The following is a 23,854-nucleotide window of genomic DNA, read 5'->3' as shown; positions in this document are numbered from 1 at the left end:
TTTCTATAGAGCCTTTCATAGTGAGTAGTATCACAAATCCTTTTATAAAGCTTTCACTTAATACAATCCTGCAGCTTTCAGCTTGTCAGGCAAAAAGCATTGATTGCATGATTACTCTGTTATGTTTGATACTGAAATGATTTGTTCAATGACATGATGTCATTAAGTGGAAATAAACGTAAAGGAAACAAAAGAGATAGCTGATTTTAAGGGAAAGAAGACAGTTACACAACTTACCTGTATCAAAGGACAGTAGATTGAAAGGGCCTACATTTATAAACACCTCAACTTTGAACCTAGTCAAGGAGGCTTATCATATGAGTTCAGCTTTGATTAAGCTTGTGGATTTTTTGGGCAAAAAAATGGTTGATTAGACAGGAGGGATGCAGAGAGATATTAGCTTTATCAGTTCCATGCCAGAGGACATTAAATTTGAACACTGGTGGGCACAGTTTGTACATAAAAAATAATGGTTGAGGCTAACAGGATAATAGATTGAATTCCTGTAGCACCTCCTGGTCTGCCCACTGATTTTCCCTCAGTAAACTGTGTCTTGAACAACTCCTGTGGGAGGTGCCCAAGATGTATCCTGCTTAATTGCCAAAACCACTCAAACTGACTCTTCTTGATCAGGAGAATCAGCAATTCTACTCTTAGGTCTTTTTGTATTAGTAAGTTACTAACCCCATGCAAGAACCACATTTCAGATGTTTGTACTCCCAACCTCATTTTTTTCCAGTTAATACATAAAGCTTATAACCATATGTGAAGGTGGGGATGTAGATTGACTAATAAATTCACAACTTGTACACAGGCATAACTCTTCCTTCACAATCTTAGTCTATACTGATTTCACTGCACTGATTGATTGGTCAATTTCACCATCAACTCTCCCCTTACTCGTGAACAAGATCATGATGTACTCATCCACTTGGGGCAGCTACTTACCCTTTACCTACAAGGGACTCTACCTAATAACTAAATCCTTGAGCCCTTTGCTTCAGAGTTTAAAACAAGGATACAGATTCACAGAACAAATAATAAAGCCAATAAATCAATCACACAACCAAGTTATCAATCAAAATTAAAAATATGAAAAATTATTAAATAATTAAATTAAAAATAGCCCAAATGCTGTATGTGCTGGTCAAACATGTCAAAGTTGTCTAGGTTTAACTATGAAAGTTTCTTGAATGATACAGAGACAAATGAATCATGTTGAGTTATATTTTATTTATTTACAAATTCCAGTCAATGACATTATGACATGCAGAAGAAAAATAGAACAAAACAAGAAACAATACTTTTCTCATGAGTGTGCACACTGCTTCTGCTACTATTGGAAAAAATGTCTATGCGGTCAAAAGCGGGCAAGATAAAATTGATCCCAAAAAGAGCTCCACGTTGAACAACAGTTCACACTTTAGTACAGGAGACTGTCATGTACTCTAAAGAGCTCTCTTCTTTAATTTTCTATAACTGTGGTTGTGAATTTGCATCAGGTGCAATTTATTTTCCTGGTTTTGCCAATCATCATAAAACAGAGTGTATCATCTGACTCCCCAATACCGGCAGCTCTGATCCTGCATCCCTTTAGATAAGAGGTTCATTTAAGGACTAAAAAAAAATTAGAAAGGATAAAATTACTACTTTATTGGCTGGGTATCAACAAAGAAGTACAATGCTTTTGCTCTTCATGTGCAGAATGGCAGGTCTCTTAAATTCCATGTAGAGAGCAGCTCTGCTAGTGCCTTTCCCTATCATTGATATACCTTTTGTGCAAATAAGTGTGGATATTGTGGGTCTGCTAGACTGATCTGTTTTGGAGCATCAGTACATATTGATGCTCGCTAATTATGTTACCCCCTATCCAAAGGCCATTCCCATGAGACAGGTCATTTAAAAAAATATTGCTTGGGTACATGTTAAAACATCTGTTTATCACCCTCAGACACACGGGTTGATGGACAGCTTCAATCAAATGCTAAAGGATATGATGAAGGAAAGTTGGGATTCAGAAACCCTGCCTTCCATTAATTTAAATGAATATAGTGAGCAAAGAGAGCAATCCAGGTTATATAACAGAGGGGGAGACCTCAGGGAGTTTCAACTTGGAAAAATGATTATGGTATTGATTAGAACCACCCATTCAAAATTATTGGCTCACTGGTATGGGCCATACCAAATTAAAGAACAACAGGAATTTGTTGTTTACGTTGTCTATCAACCTAACAGATGTCCCAAAAATGAGTCTATCTCATCAGTCTTTAAGAGCTGTGGAACTAGAGGAAGGAGCTCCCCCTTATTTCTGGGACAGATGGATCACTCTTTGTCAAGTCATTTGAATTAAATTTCAGAAACAAGCTAAAGTCCTCTAAATGAAAACAGATGGAATTAGCATTCGCCTCTGTCGGCAATGATGTTGATATCAAACCCAGTCTAACTTCCCTCATTGCCCATTATATTGTAACTAGCCAACCCGCGGCGTAGCATACGCCGCATAATCAGGCCGCTTTTAAAATTATTTTTAAGCACAGAGGAAAAAATAAACATTTGAAAAATCCGTAATTTAATAAACCACCAAAAAAAGTAACATTGCAACAATGCACGCTACGAACCAACATACAATTGTCCGTGACTGAAAACCGGAGGAGCGCCGTCGCGCTTTCTCCTTCAAAGCGAAGGACGGGGTTGACGGCCCTCGTTCAGTACGCATTGCCCGCCCCCAACTCCCTACCCGAGTCGCTTTCATCTGTGTACAGTCCACATGCACCTGTGAGTCACGTTGACTGTTAATTTTCCAAACACCACCTCAGTCGGTTTCCACGTTGATTTTTCATTGTTCTTTGCGGTTCTGGCTGCTTTTTTTTTTACATATAATGCGCCAAGTCACCCAACCATGGGGGGCTTTACAAAGGGCAGGGACGTAATCAGTGCGAGCGTATGACCCGCAGGTACTGGGAATTTCTCGTTCGTAGGGAACAATTGGAAGCCACGGTCTCCATCACGAATGGGGTTCAACGGCTTACCTACGCCTCCCCGCGCTGGGTAGACACATGTTGATCCATTCAGTGTAGCGCGCGTGCAGTACCGGACATACAAGTGCATCACAGACCTGTTAATGCTCAATCTCACGTGGCTGAAAGCCACTTGTCCCTCTAAGAATTTGGACGCCGAAAGCTGTTGGGTCATGTAACTATTTAGCAGGCGGGAGTCTCGTTCGTTTTTGGAAATAACCAGCCAAATCGCTCCACCAACTAAGAACTGCCATGCACCACCACCCACAGAATCGAGAAAGAGCTATCAATCTGTCAATCCTGTCCCGTGTCCGGGCCGGGTGAGGTTTCCTGTGTTGAGTCAAATGAACCGAAAGACTCCACACCTGGTGGTGCCCTTCCGTCAATTCCTTTAAGTTTCAGCTTTGTAACCATACTCCCCCCTGAACCCAAAGACTTTGGTTACCCGGTTGGCTGCCCGGTGGGTCATGGGAATGACGCCACCAGATCGCCTGTTGCGGGGCCTGCATTGGTGAAGCAGGTGAGACGGTAATGAAACAGAGGCACAGGGCTTATTGGTTTTTAAAGACTGCTTCCTTCATTGGGTTTTAACCAATGCACAGAACGAACCAACACACAATCGTCCGTGCGGCGCTCACGGTGGAACGGGAGGAGAGGAGAAGGACATCCACTCCGCTCCCTCCTTCATGCTAGTCTGCTGATTTCTCGTTCAGTATACATGCATGCTCATGTGCCCACCTCCAACTCGTCACTCGAGTCGTTGTCGTCTTTGTACAGTCCAGATGCACCTGTGACTCACGTAGACTTTTCATTGCTCTGTGCGGTTTTGGCTGCCTTTCTATATATAATCCACCAAGACACCAGACCACGGTGGGAGGGGGGTGCGTACAAATGTGCAGGAGTTACTAAGAAGACGCATATTTGTCGCGGATGTGAATTGCTGTATGTAGCGTGTAAAACAGTTTTCTATAGTGCACGCAGTCGTGCGTAGTAACCGAAAACTCGTTTTTTAAAGACTGCTCACTTCAATGTGTTTTAACCTCAGTTGTAAAGGAACGTTTTAAGGATCCCATGGGATACCCCTCACAAATAGTTTTACGCGAATATGGCGATTCACCTCCGCGAGAAACATGCCTCTATTAACAGTCAACGTGGGTCGGAGCTGCATGTGACCTCTACAACAGACGAATATAAATGACGCCGGTTTTTCTGTGTCGTTGCGCCCGAGTTGGTGGGCGTGGCTCTATGAGTTGTTGTTGTATCCAATGGTCTTGGAGTTTGTGAGCATGGCTCCTTCCTGCGTGCGCCATAGGTGTCTCACTTGTCGGCGGCTTAGTGAATCCATGCCCCTTCCGGCGTGCTTTCCATGGTTGTCTTGCCTTAGTGAATTTTATATATATAGATGAATCCAGGGGTCATATTTCATGGATGCTCTTACAGACTTCTTGATGCAAAGAAGACAGAGAGAGACCTGGAAATCAAGTCTCAAGTAGATGACCTCTTTGAAAGGATGGGTAAGGAGTGATGTTTGATGACTCTCAACACGACAAAAGGTTACTGGCAAGTTTCCTTTAAAGAATATCACCAATTTGAGCTCCACAGGGCCCCACCACCATCCACCATCTCGTTGAGAAACTGCTAAGACCCCATAATGCCTACAACGCTGCCTAATTGGATGACACATTCATCTATTGTGGCACCAGATTTGACTATGTGAGCCATGTTTTGTCTCTCCTGCAGTCTATAAACAAAACTGGCCTCCAAATCAGCTCTGCCAAGTGCTATTTTGGACTGACGAAGGCCATATATTTAGGTTCTGTGGTAAGAAATGGGAAGGTCAAACTACAGTCCTAAAATGTTGTTGCCATTCACGACTGGCAGTGGCCATAAGTTAAAAGTCAAGTCCAAGTGTTCTTAGGGTAGGTAGGATATTACTCTTTGCATTTATATAGTACTTTTCTCACTACTCAAAGCGCTCAGCAATTGCAGGTTAAAGGCCCTGCTTAAGGGCCCAACAGAGCAGAGTCCCTTTTGGCATTTACAGGATTCGAACCGGCAACCTTCCGAATGCCAGTGCAGTGCAGTGCAGGCCTTGGTTTTCTGGGAGGACTTTGTCTTTAATTGATTTAACTTGTAAATGGTATCCTAATACATTGGTAAGAAACTCTGAGGCTAAGGCAGCATTTGGTGACTTAAAAAGTCTCCTACAGTATTCTTTGCACCTTGTAGCATGCAGCTGGGACACCTCCTCCCTTAGAGGACCGAGGGAGCAAGCATGGCCAGAGGGTTACCTCCCCCAGGACGCTAGATGGCAGCCGTACCTCGGACTCCTGCAGGGCTTCATGGCAGTTGGAGTTTGGTGCAGCCGGATTCGCGGGCGCTGCCAGGGGGTGTTGCAGCAGGATCTGCTGAGCCCTTTTGGGCAGTTCTCCACCACACCTGGAAACTAGGTCATTAAGCACCTAGAGCACTTCCAGGTGCAGTATATAAGGAGCCAGCAGCCGCTACTCGGAAAGCCAGTGTCAGGAGGAGGAAGCTTGACCAGAACAGTGGAGGAGAAAGAAAAGAAAGAGAGGGAAGGAAGACTTGTGTATAGCGCTTGTGCTCGGGACTGTGCACCTTTCCCCGTTTCCCACAAGGTAAAAAAGAAATCTCTGTGTGTGCCTTGAACTTGTGTCCCACGCTTGTCTGTTTCGGGTTGAGGAAGTGGTGCCAGCCTGGTGGTCCACAACCTATATTGATAACTCCTGACTTTCTTCTTCCTTTTATACTCCAGACTGCCACATCTGATGCTGAACTGGGGGTGGTCTTAAGTTAGATGTCCAATGGTGAAGAACCAGTTACTGGGAGAGGCAGTATTCAGCCACTGAGTGAAAAGCCCTGGCCATCAAGTAGACTGTCATTCACCTATGGCATTATCTTCTTGGACTGGTGACTAATCATGTCCCCTTGCAATAGCTGGCAGCATATAAGGAAAGCAATCCTAAGGTTAAGTGGTCCTTGGCTCTCTAACCCTACAAATATATCTCACTGCTGGAGGGTTTTACACACCAGTGCTGATGCTCTTTCCCTTTTCCACAACCTCTCAATTAGGTTAGCTCACATCACCTTGGACGAGCTACGGGTAGGGGGTAGTTATGTCATGCACAAGTAATTGGGTGCCACCTTCAAGGCTCTTCAAATATAAGAAATACCACCCAAGACCACAACGGGTTTCCCTCATTCATACGCTTTACTTCTACATCCACAGTCTGAAGGCTTTTAGACTGGAGGACCAATAATGTCACTTCCACGTCTGCCTTTTTCAGAACCCACTGCTTTCTTCCTTCCATCATTAAAGGTGCCCAGCCACTGGAAGACCTTGTTTTCTTTGGACCAGGAGATCATCCTGTACACTAGGAACTCCCCTCTCTAATTTCCTACAGCTGTGGCAGTGATTTTGCACCCTTTTGTGATATTTATTTTCCTGCATTTTGCCAACCATCGTTAAACAGGATTGTCATTTGACTTCATATGTTGTTAAACCCATGTCTTTTACAATACAATATATACCTGTATCATGCTATTTTCACCTCTGCATCAGTTCAAATGCTTTCCCCACTAGAGGAGTAACACCTTGCACCTCTAAACCAGTTTACACTGTCGAGATCTTGTATGTCTGCATCTGTTACACTTTTGTTTTTCCCACAACTTGCACTGTACTTGACCCATAACATTTGCCTTCTGGATGATAACTCCAGTTAGTGGTTCCAGGCTGATTTTCTGGGTTAGCATGATCTGGCTATGTGGGAAAAACAGTACAGTTAACAGGCACTCAATAATGAACACTCCCAAGACTGGCACTAGAAGATGGTCTCAGAATCCACGTTTTTTTTTTTTAATATAATCAGAACATCCATAGGTCAAATTAAAGATTATTCTTTGTCTGGCCCCATTTCTTACACCAACTTATCTTGGATAGCTCTAAGGATCACTGGGGCACAGGCACAAAAGCCTCCTTACTTTCCCAAGGTCACAATAATATTAGAGGTTATGTACTTCGTGCAGTCTAATTATTCAACAATATGAAGAAAGCATTTTTTCGTGAATGCTAAAAGGAAATTTTGCAAAAAGACTTAATATGCAGTAGTTCTTTTCATAACTCAAAAACATCTGAAAAATATGCCATTCTGAATAAAGGGATGTATCTTCTGCAAAAACAAAAAGACTTAAAAAATGCCAGTAACATTCTTACTGTTTTTGGAGAGAAGCTGAAGTTGTCCACAAACAATCAAAAAAGACAAATAAATACTTGGGCATGATGCCAAAAATATAATAGTACATTGCTTCCACACCTCAGAATTAGTACAAGTAATTGAAACCATGGAAAGCATCCACAATAACCTCATAACCCTGTATCATTACATTATATGTAATGTATTATTTCTATGCTATATTTAGCATTACTGGTTATGAACATGCTTTCCAGTTTGCTTATAATCTAAAGATATTTAACTTTCAATAATCATATGGTGTATTCTGACAAATTCCTATTTTTTCCATTCCTAATGCTGACAAACATGACACCATTATGTGGACAGTTTTATATACATTAACTCAATAACAAACAACAAGTAAGGAACATTTGGTCAGTTCTTCAATACTGGCATGATATACTAAATTCCTAAATATTGCAGACACTTTAAAAAAATTAACAAGAGTAGGTTAAGACTGGTTTCAACTGCAGAGAGACTGGATCAGCCAAATTTTCATTTACGCTATATGAAGAAAAACAGAGGTGTGGGAATTTGAATACATAAGGCAATCTAATTTGTAGCATCACACACAGGCAGCTATGTCATGGTAATGGTAATTTATATAATTCTAAAGTAATTGTAGTAAATATATATATACCCAACTAATTCGGATGACAGAGATTTTATCCAAAACGTATTTACATTCATTCTCAATATGAGCAACCATAAAATTATAATGGCTGGAGATTTTAATTGTGTTTTAAATCCAGACCTGGACAGATATTCAACTACAGAGAGACAACACCACCTAATACCACAATGACACAGTTTGTAATGGATCATAATTTATCGGACCCATGGAAATTCTTAAATCCAAATTCAAGAGAATATTCATTCTTCTCACCAGTACATCACAGATACTCAAGAACTGATTATTTCTTCATCAATAATAAATTTATTGCCTGCTATCAAATCTAGAAAATATGATGCTATTGTTATCTCTGATAATGTTGCTTTTATCCTGGAGCTTGAATCATTATGCCCTACACACTCATCTCATAACTGGTGTGTTAACCCCTTGTCGTCATTAGCAGATGTGCACTTTACATAGATTTCTGTAGGAACACTTTGAAAAACTCCAAATGCGTGTTTAAGATGACATATTTCATATATCTCTCATAAAAAAAAAACTGTAGACCAAGAAGGCATCAGAGTTAATCAGTAAGATAAATAATGAATACACCATGTCCCCAAATGAAGCACTTTACAAGAAATAACAAAAGAAACTGAACAACTCTTTAACCACATCATTATTATTATTATGAACATAGACAGAAGGCTAATAGGATTTAAGCTCAATAATTACACAAGCAGGAAGTTTGCAGCGCAGTAACAGAAATTACCTGAGCAACTGAAGATAAGATCACAGATCATAAAATATAGCTAATACATTTAAAGAGTACAAGTCCTCATACTCCACTCAGTTTAAAGGAGATAAGACACAATTTAAGGAATTTTTTGATAGAATGCAAATACCACAGCTCGATACACTTAGTGCAGAAGAATTTGACATACCTCTGACACTCTCAGAAGTACTGGATCCTATAAACTCACAAGTGAAAAAAACAGCTGGCTCCGACTGCTATCCAATGGAGTTTTATTTTAAAAAAGCTAGCTCTTTTATTGTAAAAAAAAAATAGAAACGAGAGAAAACAAAATTCTGCCTCAAACTTTTTGCTAAACATGATCATATTTCCAAAGAAAAATAAAGATTTACTACAATGTGCATCATACAGTCCAATTTTACTTCTGAATAATGTTGTTACAATACTCTCCAGAGCTTTAACAAGAATGACCGAGAAAGTGATTCCTTTTGTAATTTCACATGACCAAACCAGATTCATTAAATTCAAACACTTAGCTTGAATCATTCAGCATCAGTAATGTAATATACTCACCCACAAAATCTAAAGCACCAGAGATCTTATTATATTTTGATACAGAGAAAGCCTTTGACTGAGTTGAATGGGACTATTTAATCACCACAATGCACATATTCAGGTTTGGCCCAAAACATATCTGCATGTATAAAATTACTTTATACTAGTCTAGTCAAGCTTCAGTTTGTATAAACAACATGAACTCGGTCTACTTCAAGCTAGAAGGTGGTACTCGACAAGGGTGCCCTCTATCGTTATTGCTTTTTGCCTTAGGCCACTGGCTATTCATCTTCAAAATACATCAGAGAAAAATGGAATTATCAAAGAAGGACTCAACTAGAAAATATCATTATATATAAAGTACAATATTATTTGCATATTAGACCCAGAAATACCTTTACCATTAGTTCTTAACACATTAGCAGACTATAAAAAGATGTCTGGACTCAGAATTAATAAAAGTGTGCTTTTTCCATCGATAAGTTCAGGCTCTACTGACTCTCTAGTTGTGTAAAATAGTCACTGAAGAAGCCAAATACAACACCTACAGATAATACCACACATTTCTCTATTTTCTAAATTTAAATTAAATTATTGTTGCATTCCTCCTTTAATAATTGATAATTCTGAGAAATTAAACTCATTAAAGTTTTTCTTTTGTTTTACTACAAAGCTGTTGTCAATTAAATCATAGGAGTTTCAGATAAATCAGTCAGCCCAGCTAAGCAAGCCAAGACAGCCTGCTTTCTGTCTGTATGGAGCTCACACATTTTACATGGGGTTTTAAAAACAGTTAAATACAGAGGAGACAAATCATAATAAGTTAGAAGTGTAATAGAAGATAGATTTAGTTAACTTGGCATACATTGGTATGAGTCAGCATCCACAGAGCAAGGCAATGGTTGGATAAAGCAAATGTGCTTCATAGTTTTATACTGTTACTACAATATCTTGCCAGCATTACAGTTACAGTCTACACTGAAGAACTAACCAAGAGTTTAAACGTTTGTGAAGCATCATACCTTTCATTATTTAAAATATATATAATATATATATATATATTATTATTATAAAAATATTATAAGGTGTTTTAAATATTAATTATGTACCACAACTGATGAGGAGCTGTTGAAAACTAGCTTTAGTGATCGAGAAACAGAAAATAGAAAAATAAAAGTCAACAAACCAGCTGACATTCAGACCCAGCCAGCTGTAGCTACATCAGTCCTAGCTTGTTGATGTTTCTTCCTCCCAAAAGTCTCTTATCTTAAGCCCAGTTAAAGACTATGATTTCCCTTAAAACGGTTATAACTTATAAATAAAAAGCGAGCATTTTAGGACTCAGCTGAAAATGTCACTGTCAATGAATTATCTAAATGTAAAACACAGTGCTACGTTTTCCTTCTTATAATGACCATACCTTGTATACAGACAGCTCATTACGGTAGGTTAAAATTGGTGTGCATGTGGTCAACAATAGTAAAAATAACTCAACAGGCAATAACATTTGTCCTAGGGTGTTTTTTTTAACATGAGCCACAGGAAATAATGCATTATATGTTATAAATGTTACATCTGGATTTGGTATTTACAGCAAACATTTTTAAACCAAGAAGTGAAATATGTCAAGACTCCAATTTACCCATAGAATTAATTCGGAAACACACATATATCTTAATGCAAACTTTTAGAAAAGATGAAAGCAGATATGTTAAAGAGCATCACATTTAAGTGCCTCATAAACCTCACCAAGTTCTATGCATCATGTTTCATAGCAAAAACACTGGCTAGCAGCAAGGGCATGTGATGTATTTCATGGAGACAAATGCCTTATGGGAGATGCAGAGAGAGAAAAACACACTCTAAAGGTAAATTTCCTTTGCTACTAGTGACTTAATTTACTTTTTGTTTTGTTCAGACATTTTGAGTCAAAAATGAAAATCCCTTTAGGTAGCAGCTGCTCCCGATCAACTGCAAGAGCTTCTGGAGTTTTAATGTGCTGGAAGTCAAATCCTCTGCAAAGGCGATTTGTCCTGACGGTGTGGCATACTTATTTCTTCACCTGTGAACAGTTGCCCTCTGGAAAGAAAAACTGACCTACTGATCCTCCCGGCACCCACAGCAATAAACAAGCACATAATCTGGGGATGAAGTGAACTCTAATCAGGCCACATGCAGATTAAACCACAAAGAATATATATATATATATATATATATATATATATATATATATATATATATATATATATATATATATATATATATATATATAAAAGAAATTGTACACAGTGTTTACATTACACTTAGATAAGATAATCAGATGGTTTTACCTCTTCAAACCCCAAACATGTAGCAGAATAAAAGCAAAATTTATAAATACAATATGTGGCCACAAAATTATTCTACAGTTAGCTGAAGCTGGATTCAAATTTTATCACAAAATCTTGACTTCAGTTAGTCAAATTAACAAAGGGAGCATAATTGTCAGCACATACTGATAGTTGGTAGCACACAAAGCAAAGGTATTTGTTTTATACCATAATTGAGGAACATATGATTACAAAAAGATTTCTGCTGACATTTTATTTTAACAGCTCCTGAAATTCTATTGCCCAATGTATATTCAAGGAATGCTTAGCCAGATTGGAAATTTGTATTTTTTGAATGAACACAAAAAGCCTTGGGGCTTGCAGTTTTTTAAATGTGAGTGCTTTTTTAATTTTGAGAATTCAACTAATTACCATTTATACACACTGAATAACTACAAAATGTTCAGTCACAGTATTACAGGTAATAAGAACTAATATGCTAGTAGGGCCGATTAAATAAGGCAAACAGGTAAAACTAATTAAAATGAATTCAACTGATACTATTAGTGCCCATTAAAGCACCATTTAAACAAAGACACAATCTCAAATAATAGCAGTCTCTCCCTTACTTTTTTTCTGGGGACATTTTGCATTGATACTGGTTGTGGTAGCAAAAAAAAAACAAAAAAAACAACATCTTAGACTCTAAAATTTTTAGTTGTATGTCGATGCAATCTTTAGTTTTATGCTAATACAACTATATGATTTTATATCATAAATATAAATTCTACAACTTACCACCTGTGAGGCCAAACAATATGTAGTGGATGCTTCTGAGATGTTATTACTCTGTGGCTACCTATTATCGTTCCACCTACTCTGTCAGAAAGATTATTTTCTTCTTCAGGAGAAACAGCTGTTCTTTCTGATCCTTCCAGTATGTTTAGATTCTGACAACTAACTGGTGAGGTCGATGATCCATCCTGGAATATGTCTGCTCTGTATTCAATGCCTCTTTCTGAAGGATTCTCAATTAATAGCTCCTTAGTTCTGCTGCAGCCTTCATAAATCAATGAACTTTGTGATGGTTGATGGCAAAAAACATCCTTGGTGTTAATTCTTTGAGAAAGGCTTTCCAGTTTATGATCTGGAAGAAATCTGAAACAATGAATAACTCAATTACATACTACATCATGGCAAGAATATTGGAAATTTACACAAAGTGTGTTAAAATCATGAAAAGGTTGTTTATTTTAAATACAACATTACAGAACAGAAACAATTTAAACATTGTATTTTTAAATTAAATTAAATATTTAATTTAAATAATGGCTAAAAAAACAATAAATCTTACATCATAAACCTGGGATGGGAATTTATTATTTTAAACAGCTAAATAAGACCAACATAAAACATAATATCATTATGACCATTGGGTAGCATCACTGTCAAAGAATGTGGATGGTAAGGCTGGTACTAATACTTTCCATAAATACTGTACAATAGTTTGCATGGTTTCATTTTTTCCATCACTGTTAATCTCACTAACAATCTTGTAATGCCCTAGTATAGAATATTTGCAAATATTGTGCAAATAATAAGTGACCAGGTTTCTGTCAAACATTTTCTCCGTATTATAAAGACCCAAACTGTTTTGGTTGGATCCAGTTTGCCCTCTTCTCTCATGGGCACCTTTGTATGAAATCTTCAGTCTCTTGGTATTCTGTCACACAGAATAAGATTGATTCTGCAAAACACATTAGACTGACACGTTTCTTGAAAGATCCATTTTGTTTTGGCCATATTTGAACCCAGAACTGCACTTCTAAATCTAGTATCCTGCAATCCATGTGAACACAGTAACAGGTTTCAGTATTGCTAATGCAATTACAAAGGGTTCTCTAATAACCAAATATCAAATAAAATGTCTAATTAAGAATAAGCTAATGGAGCTGTTAGGTCACTGAAGGAATGACTGTTGAAAATGGGTCTTTGCAGGCATATGTAAATAACAAATTACTATTCAGTAATTTCAAGCAGTAATAGCCCTTAGTAACTCTAGTAATGTCTTGGATATATTAGTAGAACAATTTAACCAATCTCAACTAAAAGGGTATCAATTTCTATCAAAAGATTGTTTTACCTTTGACTGGTAGTGTATAAAACAATAGATTGAAAGGGATAAGATCATAACTAAATTTCATAGCATTTTCTATGGACATTTATTGCATTACAGAATTGTGGGGAACCAGAGGCTTCAGTGTCAACCCTCATAATCACTCACATCATCCCAATTAAGAGTTCCCCAATTAAGCTTACTTGCATTCATTTGGTTGGCATGAAAAGCGTTAAATAAAATTTGTAGAGTTGAATTTCCCAAATGTGGCAATTGATACTGCAAGTCACATATACTACAAATAAACAGTGCTGGGCGAGCTTTACTTTTCAAAACTAAGGTGACCCTAGTACAGTAACCATATTCCAGTTATTTTAACATCTAATAATTTAGTGAAAGCAATAAGCTAAATAAAGATATATCAACCCATTTCAAATTGAGGATTGTCACCATATTAAAATTCTGGATTCTGATACCATTTTTGGGTTAAGTTGTGACAGGAATCATAATACCATATTTTTGTGGAATGCATTTATCCATTTTCTCAATTTCATTTCATATTAACATATATAAAGACATTTTAGGACACAACAGAGTATGGATCATGCTTCTTCACTATACTTTAGTTCTATGTACCATACAGTCATATGAAAATGTTTGGGAACCGCTCTCAAACTGCATAATAATTTACTTTCAACAAAAAAGATAACAGAGGGATGTTTTTCATGTCCTAGGGACATCTGAGTACTGGGGTGTTTTCTGAACAAAGATTTTTAGTGAAGCAGTGTTTAGTTGTATGAAATTATATCAAATGTGAAAAACTGGCCGTGCAAAAATTTGGGTACCCTTGTAATTTTGCTGATTTGAATGCATGTAACTGCTCAATACTGATTACTTGAAACACCAAATTGGTTGGATTAGCTCATTAAGCTTTGAACTTCATAGACAGGTGTGTCCAATCATGAGAAAAGGTATTTAAGGTGGTCAATTGCAAGTTGTACTTCCCTTTTAGTCTCCTCTGAAGAGTGACAGCATGGGATCCTCAAAGCAACTCTCAAAAGATCTGAAAACAAAGATTTTACAGTATCATGGTTTAGAGGAAGGTTACAAAAAGCTATCTTAGAGGTTTAAACTGTCAGTTTCAACTGTAAGGAATGTAATCAGGAAATGGAAGGCCACAGGAACAGTTGCTGTTAATCCCAGGTCTGGCGGGCCAAGAAAAATACAGTAGCGGCAAATGCGCAGGATTATGAGACTGGTTACAGACAACCCACCAATCACCTCCAAAGACCTGCAAGAACATCTTGCTACAGATGGTGTATCTGTACATCATTCTACAATTTAGCGCAATTTGCACAAAGAACACCTGTATGGCAGAGGAATGAGAAAGAAGCCCTTTCTGCACTCACGCCACAAACAGAGTCGCTTGTTGTATGCAAATGCTCATTTAGACATGCCAGATTAATTTTGGAACAAAGTGCTTTGGACTGATGAGAGAAAAATTTAGTTATTTGGTCATAACAAAAAGTGCTTTGCATGGTGGAAGAACACAGCATTCCAAGAAAAACACCTGTTACCTACTGTCAAATTTGGTGAAGGTTCTATCATGTTCAGGTACTGGGGCCCTTGTTAAAGTTGAGGGTCGGATAAATTCAACCCAATATCAACAAATTCATCAGGATAATGTTCATGTATCAGTCACAAAGTTCATCAGTCACAAAGTTGAAGTTACGCAGGGGTTGAATATTCCAACAAGACATTGACCAAAACACAGTTCAAAATCTACAAAGGCATTCATGCAGAGGGAGAAGTACAATGTTCTGGAATGGCCGTCACAGTCCCTGCCTTGAATATCATCAAAAATCTATAGGATGATTTGAAGCAGGCTGTCCATTAGAGCTGGGCGGTATGACCAAAATCCTATATCACAGTATTTTTCTAAATTATCCCAGTTTCATGGTATTTTTTTCCCCATGCATGAGTAGATGCTAACCACATTTTCCACTGCAATTACTGCAGTAGACTAGCTAAGAATAACCTATTCCACTGTCATGAGCATTGTACAAAAAATGTTTTAATGTGCACACAATACAGGTTTGCATGGCCCCATAAAGTGATAGTTTTCAAGGGGGTGGCACTAATGAAGAGAAGGAATCACATTGCATGCCAGATGCAGTCAAAACATAGAACCTTTATATTGAACAAATTTTGCAAACAACTTAAACTATAATTTTGACAACATATTTTAAACCATCCAAAGAGGCATTTAGACTTAGTAAAATATCCAGAGGTGCTTGTCAAAAGTTGTATTGCACTGAACATGTCTTAGAAAAGGAATAAATAGTAAATATTTTTTGTAAACCAACTACACTTTCTGTTAATGTTAATCTCTGTCCACTGACACGTTAAAGTGACTTTTTAAACAACCTTACCATCATTAAACTGCGCAATATTTAAACTAATAAATTATAACAATAACATAAATAATAGTGCAACTTCCAGTAATAATACTACAAGACTTCAAGCCCAGGTGCATTACATAGTATTCACCTAATAAAAATAAAATAAAACAAGTGCAACCTGGTGATGACATCTTTACCAACTGAACCATCATGTAGGCAAACTGCATTAATATGGACCTTGCTTCAAGCTAAGCTATATACATAAATAATATAACTGCAACTTGCATTTATAATGCTGTTTCATTATATCAAGTATTTATCTTAGCACTCTAAATGTTCATGGAGCAGGAATATCATGAAGTGAATGCATTCTGTGTGGCGATCGCTGCTGGCACCTCCTCATTACATGAGGAAGTCAGTTTAAGAAGCACGTACCGATTTAACATGGCTCGGGGAACACTTAACACAAAGCATTTAATGTGCTATATAACTTATGACGGAGTTTGAGAAAATCTAGTAAATTAAATATTAATTTTATGATGAAGTTTAGTTTATGATGTTCAACTTTAACCATGACATAAACAGCGAGAACAAAGTAGAAATGTCCAGAAAAAAGTCAACATGTCGTCACACTATTACACAGTACCCAGGTACATTACACTGTATTGAAAAAAAATAAAACAAGTACTTGGCTTGCAGTATTATTCAGCAGTATAGAAACAGTATTCATACATTTGAACATAATGGCCCACATCCAACCTTTTAAAACCAAACTATCTCCAGGCAACGGACGTGATTCCTTTTTTTTGGCAAAAGTTCTTCTGTGTTATTATGTTTAACTTTATCGTCAGTTACAGCTTCAGTTTCAGAATGTTCTCTATCCATTTTCATCCTGCAATACATATACTACCGGATGTACTCCATTGCATGCCAATTTAGTGGTGTAGCAGTGAAAAAGAGCCCCCGCGCAACACCACCACTAATGCATGTACTCCGTTGTATGTGATTAGCGGAGTATCAGTGAAAAAGGTCCCCCCCTTGAACAGTTTCCTGCTACACCACCTTCTGAATGTCGTTTAGGCAATTTAAACCGGTGTTGCGGTAAAAGAAAAATCAATATCATTATAAAAATAAAAAACAGTTTTTGGTATGAACTGATATACCAGCCAGCACTGCTGTCCATGCTCGGCAGCCATCAAATTGAAATGAACTGGAGGGATTTTCTATGGAAGAATGGTCAAAAATACCTCCATCCAGAATCATCAAAGGTTACAGGAAGCATTTAGAGACTGTTATATTTGCAAAATGAGGCTCAACTAGGTATTGAGGTAATATCTCTGTTGGGTGCCCAAATTTATGCACCTGTCTTATTTTGTTATGATGTACATTACATATTTTCTATTAATCCAATGTCACTGCTAAAATACTGTTTCCATAAGGCATGTCATATATTAAGAGGAAGTTGCTACTTTGAAAGCTCAGCCAATAATAAACAAAAATCCAAACAATTAAGAGGGGTTCCCAAACTTTTTTCATATGACTGTATATACTCAGTTTTAAGTTCTCCCGTGGATAAGTCGGGGCTTGATTTTACCGTATAACTTCTGGTATTTTATAATGTTGGTCATATAAGTCGAATGCGGAAAGCTCACGCTATTGGTCCAAGAGATTATAAAATGCAAACGCCCACCTGATAGAATAACCATGGAGCACACTGCCATTTTTTTTCCTATGTTTTGTGCCTACGTGACAAAAAGGTAAAATCCAAACTATTTCAAAGAGACGTTTGCACTGTTTTGTGTTTTTTGTATGTCTTACCCTCATACACCTTTATTGTAAAAGCATCCCTTATCTACAATGGAGCGTTTAATCAGAAGAAAATATCAAGCTGGATTTAAATTAAAAGTCGTTGAAGATGTGAAAGAAATTGGTAACTGCGCTGCTGCAACAAGATTCGATGTGTCTGAGAAACGGGTACGAGATTGGAGGAAGCAAGATGTTTAAAAAAAAAAAAAAAAACGTAAGTGTCGTATTTCTGAATGGGTGAATAAGTCGGGGGTCTGATTTTATTATTTTTCTGAGTTTCAAGACCCGACTTATACGCAAGTATATACTATACTCAGAAAATTTCAAGTAACCATGTTACCATAATTTAATTATGGACAATACAATAAAGAAAAAGAAATCAAAATAACCTAAAAAAGCTGCAATCAGAAAGTGAGAAGGAACTGTTACGGAAAGCACCCACTCAAAAAACTCAACAGAGTCCCTAAAAACATAAAAACGTATGCTTTTACCCTGTGATGCTCCGTTTTTTGCATCATTGCTGAAATATTAAAAAATAAGATTGATCCAACTAGCCATTTATTGAATTTGATTTTTTCTATATAGAAACAGCAGGTGTAAGGTAGGGAAAAAACCTTGAGTTTGATGTTTACACTCATACACTGACTCACTTGGGCTGGGCAAATTAAATTCACCAATTTACCGTACAAGATGTCTTTGAGAACTAAATGGAGGAAGTGAACCTGAACATGGGGATAATAGACAAACTCTGCATAGAAGTCTCCATGCCAGAGTCAAAACCAGAGATGGCAACTCTAACCACTTTAACAAAATATGATAAAATATATATGAAAAATAATTTATGATTGAATATTAGCTACTCTATAGAATTTACTTTATCAGTAATTTGAAGAACTAACAGTTTAATAATAAAGTTAATCCAAGTCTGCTACTATCGAGCTTCACTGGCATGACATATGGTAAAGTAGTAAGCACATAAATCTTCACTCACACATAGTATACACTGGTAAACTAGTATTATGTGCAAATGTATACAATAAAAATATCTGTAACCTGTCCATAACCTTTGGGAAACAAAAATGAGCAAACACTACAGTTTTCTGAAAAAAAAAAAAATTATTTTGTTCAGGTATCTCTTTTTTAATCAAAAAGGAATTCTTATATTAGCACGTTGTCACATCAGTGTAGGTTATAATTCCTAATGTAACTGGTCTGCTACATTTGTTTCAGGTGTTTGACATTAAGATTTGTTTGGAAACCAACAAAATTTGTACAAGTTCTACTTAAACTACATACTGTAATAACAATATTGACACAATGCAAATTTACCAAGCAAAAACCTCACTTACATAATATACAGTATGACTCTCCTGCTAGGCATTTTGGTCACAGGCAAGCAGAGAGAGAGAGAGCGCTACAGAAAGAGATAGATAGATTTCTGGAAAGATGTTGATGTCAAAGCTGAATGAATAGAAACCACATTTGAAGTCTTGGCACCAGAGCTGATATTTTAGGCCAGATCCATTTATGAGTGAAAGAGTTCTGGATTGCATGTTACTGAGCATCATGGATAGCTTTTATCTTTGTCCCATAAATAGCAAGCATAAAAAGTGAATTCTTTCCAAGAAAACTCTTTCCCCAACCCCTCACGATCAACACAGGTTTTACCTATTAAACAAGATTAGTAACTCAAGCATCTAAAAACCTGAGAGAGAATGGGTAGGCTCTATACAGTAAGTCATTTTGAAACATACACAGTAGACAAAGCATAACAATACAAAAGAATCATTATACTTTCTTAAAATATTTGGAAAAAAGTTTTTTGATAACTATAGAATGTACTGCAGTTGTACAATGTCAACATAATGACGAATTTCTTTAGAATGGGACAAATTGGAATACAGAAGATTAGTATGGATATATAGGTATGGATTAAAAGACCATAATATATGTGAAAAAAATATTTTTTCCTAAATAACCTCCTCTCTAGGATTTAGACAAGTATTACATGTATTTCAATAAAACAGCTCATTTAGTACATTTAATTAGGAGTTTTTATACTACATTTATTAAGCTGGAGTTTGTTGAAGCAACATTCTAAAGAAATTCTAAGTGTCAATACAAAAACAAGAAAATATCTAAGTGCATATGTATTCAACCCATAAGTCAATATTGTTAGAGACAACTTGGCATAAATTGCAGCCATGATGCAATTTTGATAATTCTCTACACTCATTCAACTGTTTTGTTTGCAAAATTGCTAAAGCTCCATCATACAGGATGAGAACTATTGGTGAATATCAATTTTTACCTCCCATCACAGGAAAATATTAGAAGATTTAATAGTCAGACAAATTTTTTATTACACTTTCACACCTGGTTATGAAATTAGTAACTGCTTTAGCATTAATATTTCGATTAAATATTTTAATTTTCAAATATAGGAATTGAAAAACATAGTAATTTGTGCTATAGCCACACAGCTCCAGAAAAATGGGTTTCAATCCTGGCCTAGTCATTGTGTGGTGTTTGCATGTTCTTCCATGGCTACATTTTTCACAGAAGACATTGGCTTTCACCCCATATTTTAGAAATTGAACTTCATCTTGCTTAACTGGTGACTTGTAAGCTAGCACCATGTGAGTGAGTACATGTGCAAGAGCGGGCCCCCCTGTGATGAACTGGGTTGTTGTTTGCACCTGGCACTTCTTGGATGGGCTGTGGTCCTCTACAACCCTGAACTGGTTTAAGCAGATTCAAAAATGGATGAATGTATATTTTAAAATGTGATGCCTTGCACTGGTTGAGTGTTAGAGTTTTGTGTGTTGAACTACAGTTAAAAAAATCATAATAGATATACTAAAGTTTCAAACTGTAATAAATTAAAATGTAAAAAGTAACAGTACAAGAAGGTTAAACAAACAGATATTGTAGTGGCTGGCATTATAACTCAAAATATTATAAATATTAAGCTTAAAAAGAATTACTATTGAGTGCTACTTTCAAAAATTATTAGTAGTTAAGAAGACAGCTAAATATTTCCCCATAATTTCTGACAAATGATCAGTCTGATTAAATCAGTTCTTTGGAATGTTTGAGGACAATGACTAAAATTGGAATTAGGGATACATCACATCATCTAAAATATTCATTTTTGTATAAATTACCAATTGGCCTTTTTGCTTTACATTGGCAATACATTAAAATGCCTTAAAAAGTGAAAAAGAAGCTGCACAATATAAAATAAATATTTATTCACATATTTTACCATTACTAGGTTCAGAATTAAAAAAAAAGAATTATATTTATTTAGGGTGCCAGAATCTCAAGAAGTTGTCAGGGACAAGGTCGTTAACACAGCATAGACACAATTTCTGTAGAAAACATACATCAGAGAGAAGGAATGCCAAACTAGCAGCAGAATAGGTTCGGCAGTGTGGGAATGCAGGGGAAATCAAGCAACTAAAAGCCCTTCATGTATGGGGAGTGTCCTGAACAAACATACTTGTATGTGGAAGAAGGCTCAGGTAGAAACATTTAGCTTTCCCACTTGTTGTCAAAGTTGTTTGACCTTTTTCAGGAGAGACAGAGAGGTGGAGAGAGAGACAGAGTCGGCAAGATTGGAGAAAGAAAAAGAGGCCAGGAAGAAAATTCCACAGGTGGTAATGTCTTCAGGCAATTAGAGGACACATATGTGATGTTCGGTAGATACTAAAGGCAGCTGAGATCTGGCCTTTTAAGGGAAACTAAACCCTCAAGGGTGCATAAACACCAGAAGTGAATATAAAGACTTCTAGTTCTGGTGTCTCTTGAGAACATGGAAAGCTGCCTTCAGTCCTGGAAGTAATTTCTGGGGTTGCCTGAAAGCGATCCCCAAGATGAGTTGCTCAAAATGATCACTCCCAGTAACAATTTGAATGTAGAGTTAACAGAGGGTGGGTGAAAACTCAACTATTAGGAGGATGAGGGTAAAAGAAAAGATGTGCTTTTGACTGGTAATTAGGTGGGCATGTGAGCAAGCTACTACCTGCACAACTTATTAAAAGGGGTTTAAACATTTTAAGGTAAGCCCAATCGGACAACAGGTTTTATTGTTTTAGCACTTTCTGTTTTCCCTATAGTTTCTCTCTTTGGTCTCCTTAGTATTATTTCAGGGTGTGGAGTGCTATCAAAACTGCCATATGGATAGTAAAATATGTAGTATATGTTTTAACATTTAAGGCAAGTAAAGTTTGATAATTATTTCAGCTAAACAGTAAAATCAATTGCATGCTGCACCAAGCATGGAAACTATACTCGAACACTTCAATAGTTAAGTATATTATAAGAAAAATGTTTCCAAATGTTTCTGAAAAACTTTCCAAGCCGCACCAAAGAAATGATATAGTAATATTATGTTTCCCCAAAGACTCCACAATGCTAGCTTAGCTCCACTATAATTACATCAGGAACTTTAGTCTCTGTATAATGCATTTGCTTTGTGCATTTATTTATATTCTGTGAGCAAAATGCTATATGTAAAATCATACTATGCTTTTTATATGTCTTTGACAAACAGTGTTGGGCCAACACCGAGGCATCCTTTGACAAAAGTGCTTCCAGATTTCAGTAAAGTGGTTTATGTTACGAAGAACCTCTCTTAAAGCTGTACGGGAAATAGAGAGATATCAGGTTAGCTATATTAAACATATAAAAAAGCTTGAAAATAGGTTCTCAAAGGATGATGGATTCCAAAAAACATGTCTGGTGACTAACATAAGGTCAGGCTTTATCTTCATGTACATATTATGGCTTGAGTCAATTCCCTCACAAATGACAATTTAAAAAGGCCTCCTGTATAAAGCTAGTTTTGCCACTACATGATACAGTATATTACTTATGTGTGATGCAGGTAGCAGGATACAGTATACACAGAATATGTGATAGACTAACTCCTTATCCACGGCATGTCCCTTGTTTGTGATGACTGTTAATGGTATAGTTATCAAGTTCTCCATAAATCAGTACTTGAATAAGCAGATATAAAAATGGGGCATTTGATGGACAGTTTACAACAATGAAATATATTTCTAACCTTTAAAAATATAATAGTATTATGCCTTTAAGAAATAAGTAAGTTTTCTCCTATTAATTAAATAAAAACAGTCAAAACAAATATTTAATTTCTTTATTAGCAAATGTATGTAAGTGTGTAACAGGAAATTAGCTGTAGATGTAATAAAAATGTTGAACTACCAAAGTAAATTACGCAGAAGAGCCTTTTATTTTCACAAATAGAATTTCAGTACTCCTTCATTTACTTTAATCCTTCTTCTAGACATTGTAATTTCATGTTTGCTGCATATGTAAAGGATAACCACAAATTTTGTAGTGAACGAAAAACGCGTCATATTGTTGTAGGTTGTCTGCCTTTTTTAACACTGCGCAGGAAGTGTTTTGATGATGACTAGATGAGTGAGCTATTCTATCATCCTCAATGTAGGAAGCTCTGGAAAAGCTGATAAAGGTTTATTTATTTTACTTTTTACAAAGTGAATGTGGTAAAAAACATATTGCCTACATTTAAAGATGAAAGAAAAAGGAAGTAAAATCATTGTTTTGCATAGGTTCTTTTTTCTGATTACTAGCATACATTGTATTCAATAAATACATAAAAACACTGAATCTCAGTCAAAACCAATGTTCTTTTTATCTTGTTGCTTTAAATTGTTGCTTTGTGTGTTTTGTAAAGCAGCCCTATATAAAATATACTCTGACTAATTGTCCATTACAACAAACAACAAAGTCACAATAGGAGAATGTGTGTTCACCACCTAAAAAAAGTTTAAAAATACAAAGTCAAACTGACTGGCGAGGGTATAGTTTAGGGAGTGTGTGCCTGTGTGCCTGTGTGTGCCATTAAAGTTTTTTACTGGGTTGCACACATTGCCAACTGTGAATGATTCCACTGGATTCTCTCTTTTCTTTGGATACAAATATGTACAGTAGAAATTTATAATAATAAGATTTAATAAAGAGAAGAGATAGGG

The 23,854-nt window shown here is 36.6% G+C and overlaps 1 protein-coding gene across 2 annotated transcripts in view; it reads right to left on the bottom strand.

The window, feature by feature from the left end:
* gtdc1 (glycosyltransferase-like domain containing 1) overlaps positions 1 to 23,854 on the bottom strand; it is a 295,974-nt gene that overhangs the window by 69,783 nt on the left and 202,337 nt on the right. For both annotated transcript variants that reach the window (XM_039757369.1, XM_039757368.1), the window contains exon 5: positions 12,300 to 12,659. In XM_039757369.1, the coding sequence (XP_039613303.1) occupies positions 12,300 to 12,659 (360 nt within the window). The remainder of the gene's footprint in view (positions 1 to 12,299; positions 12,660 to 23,854) is intronic.

This window comes from Polypterus senegalus, chromosome 6, assembly GCF_016835505.1.
Source record: "Polypterus senegalus isolate Bchr_013 chromosome 6, ASM1683550v1, whole genome shotgun sequence".
In the NCBI taxonomy this organism is placed as follows: Eukaryota; Metazoa; Chordata; class Cladistia; order Polypteriformes; family Polypteridae; genus Polypterus; species Polypterus senegalus.
Note: the sequence above shows the minus strand (reverse complement) of the source record. Positions and strands in the feature narration are given on the sequence as shown.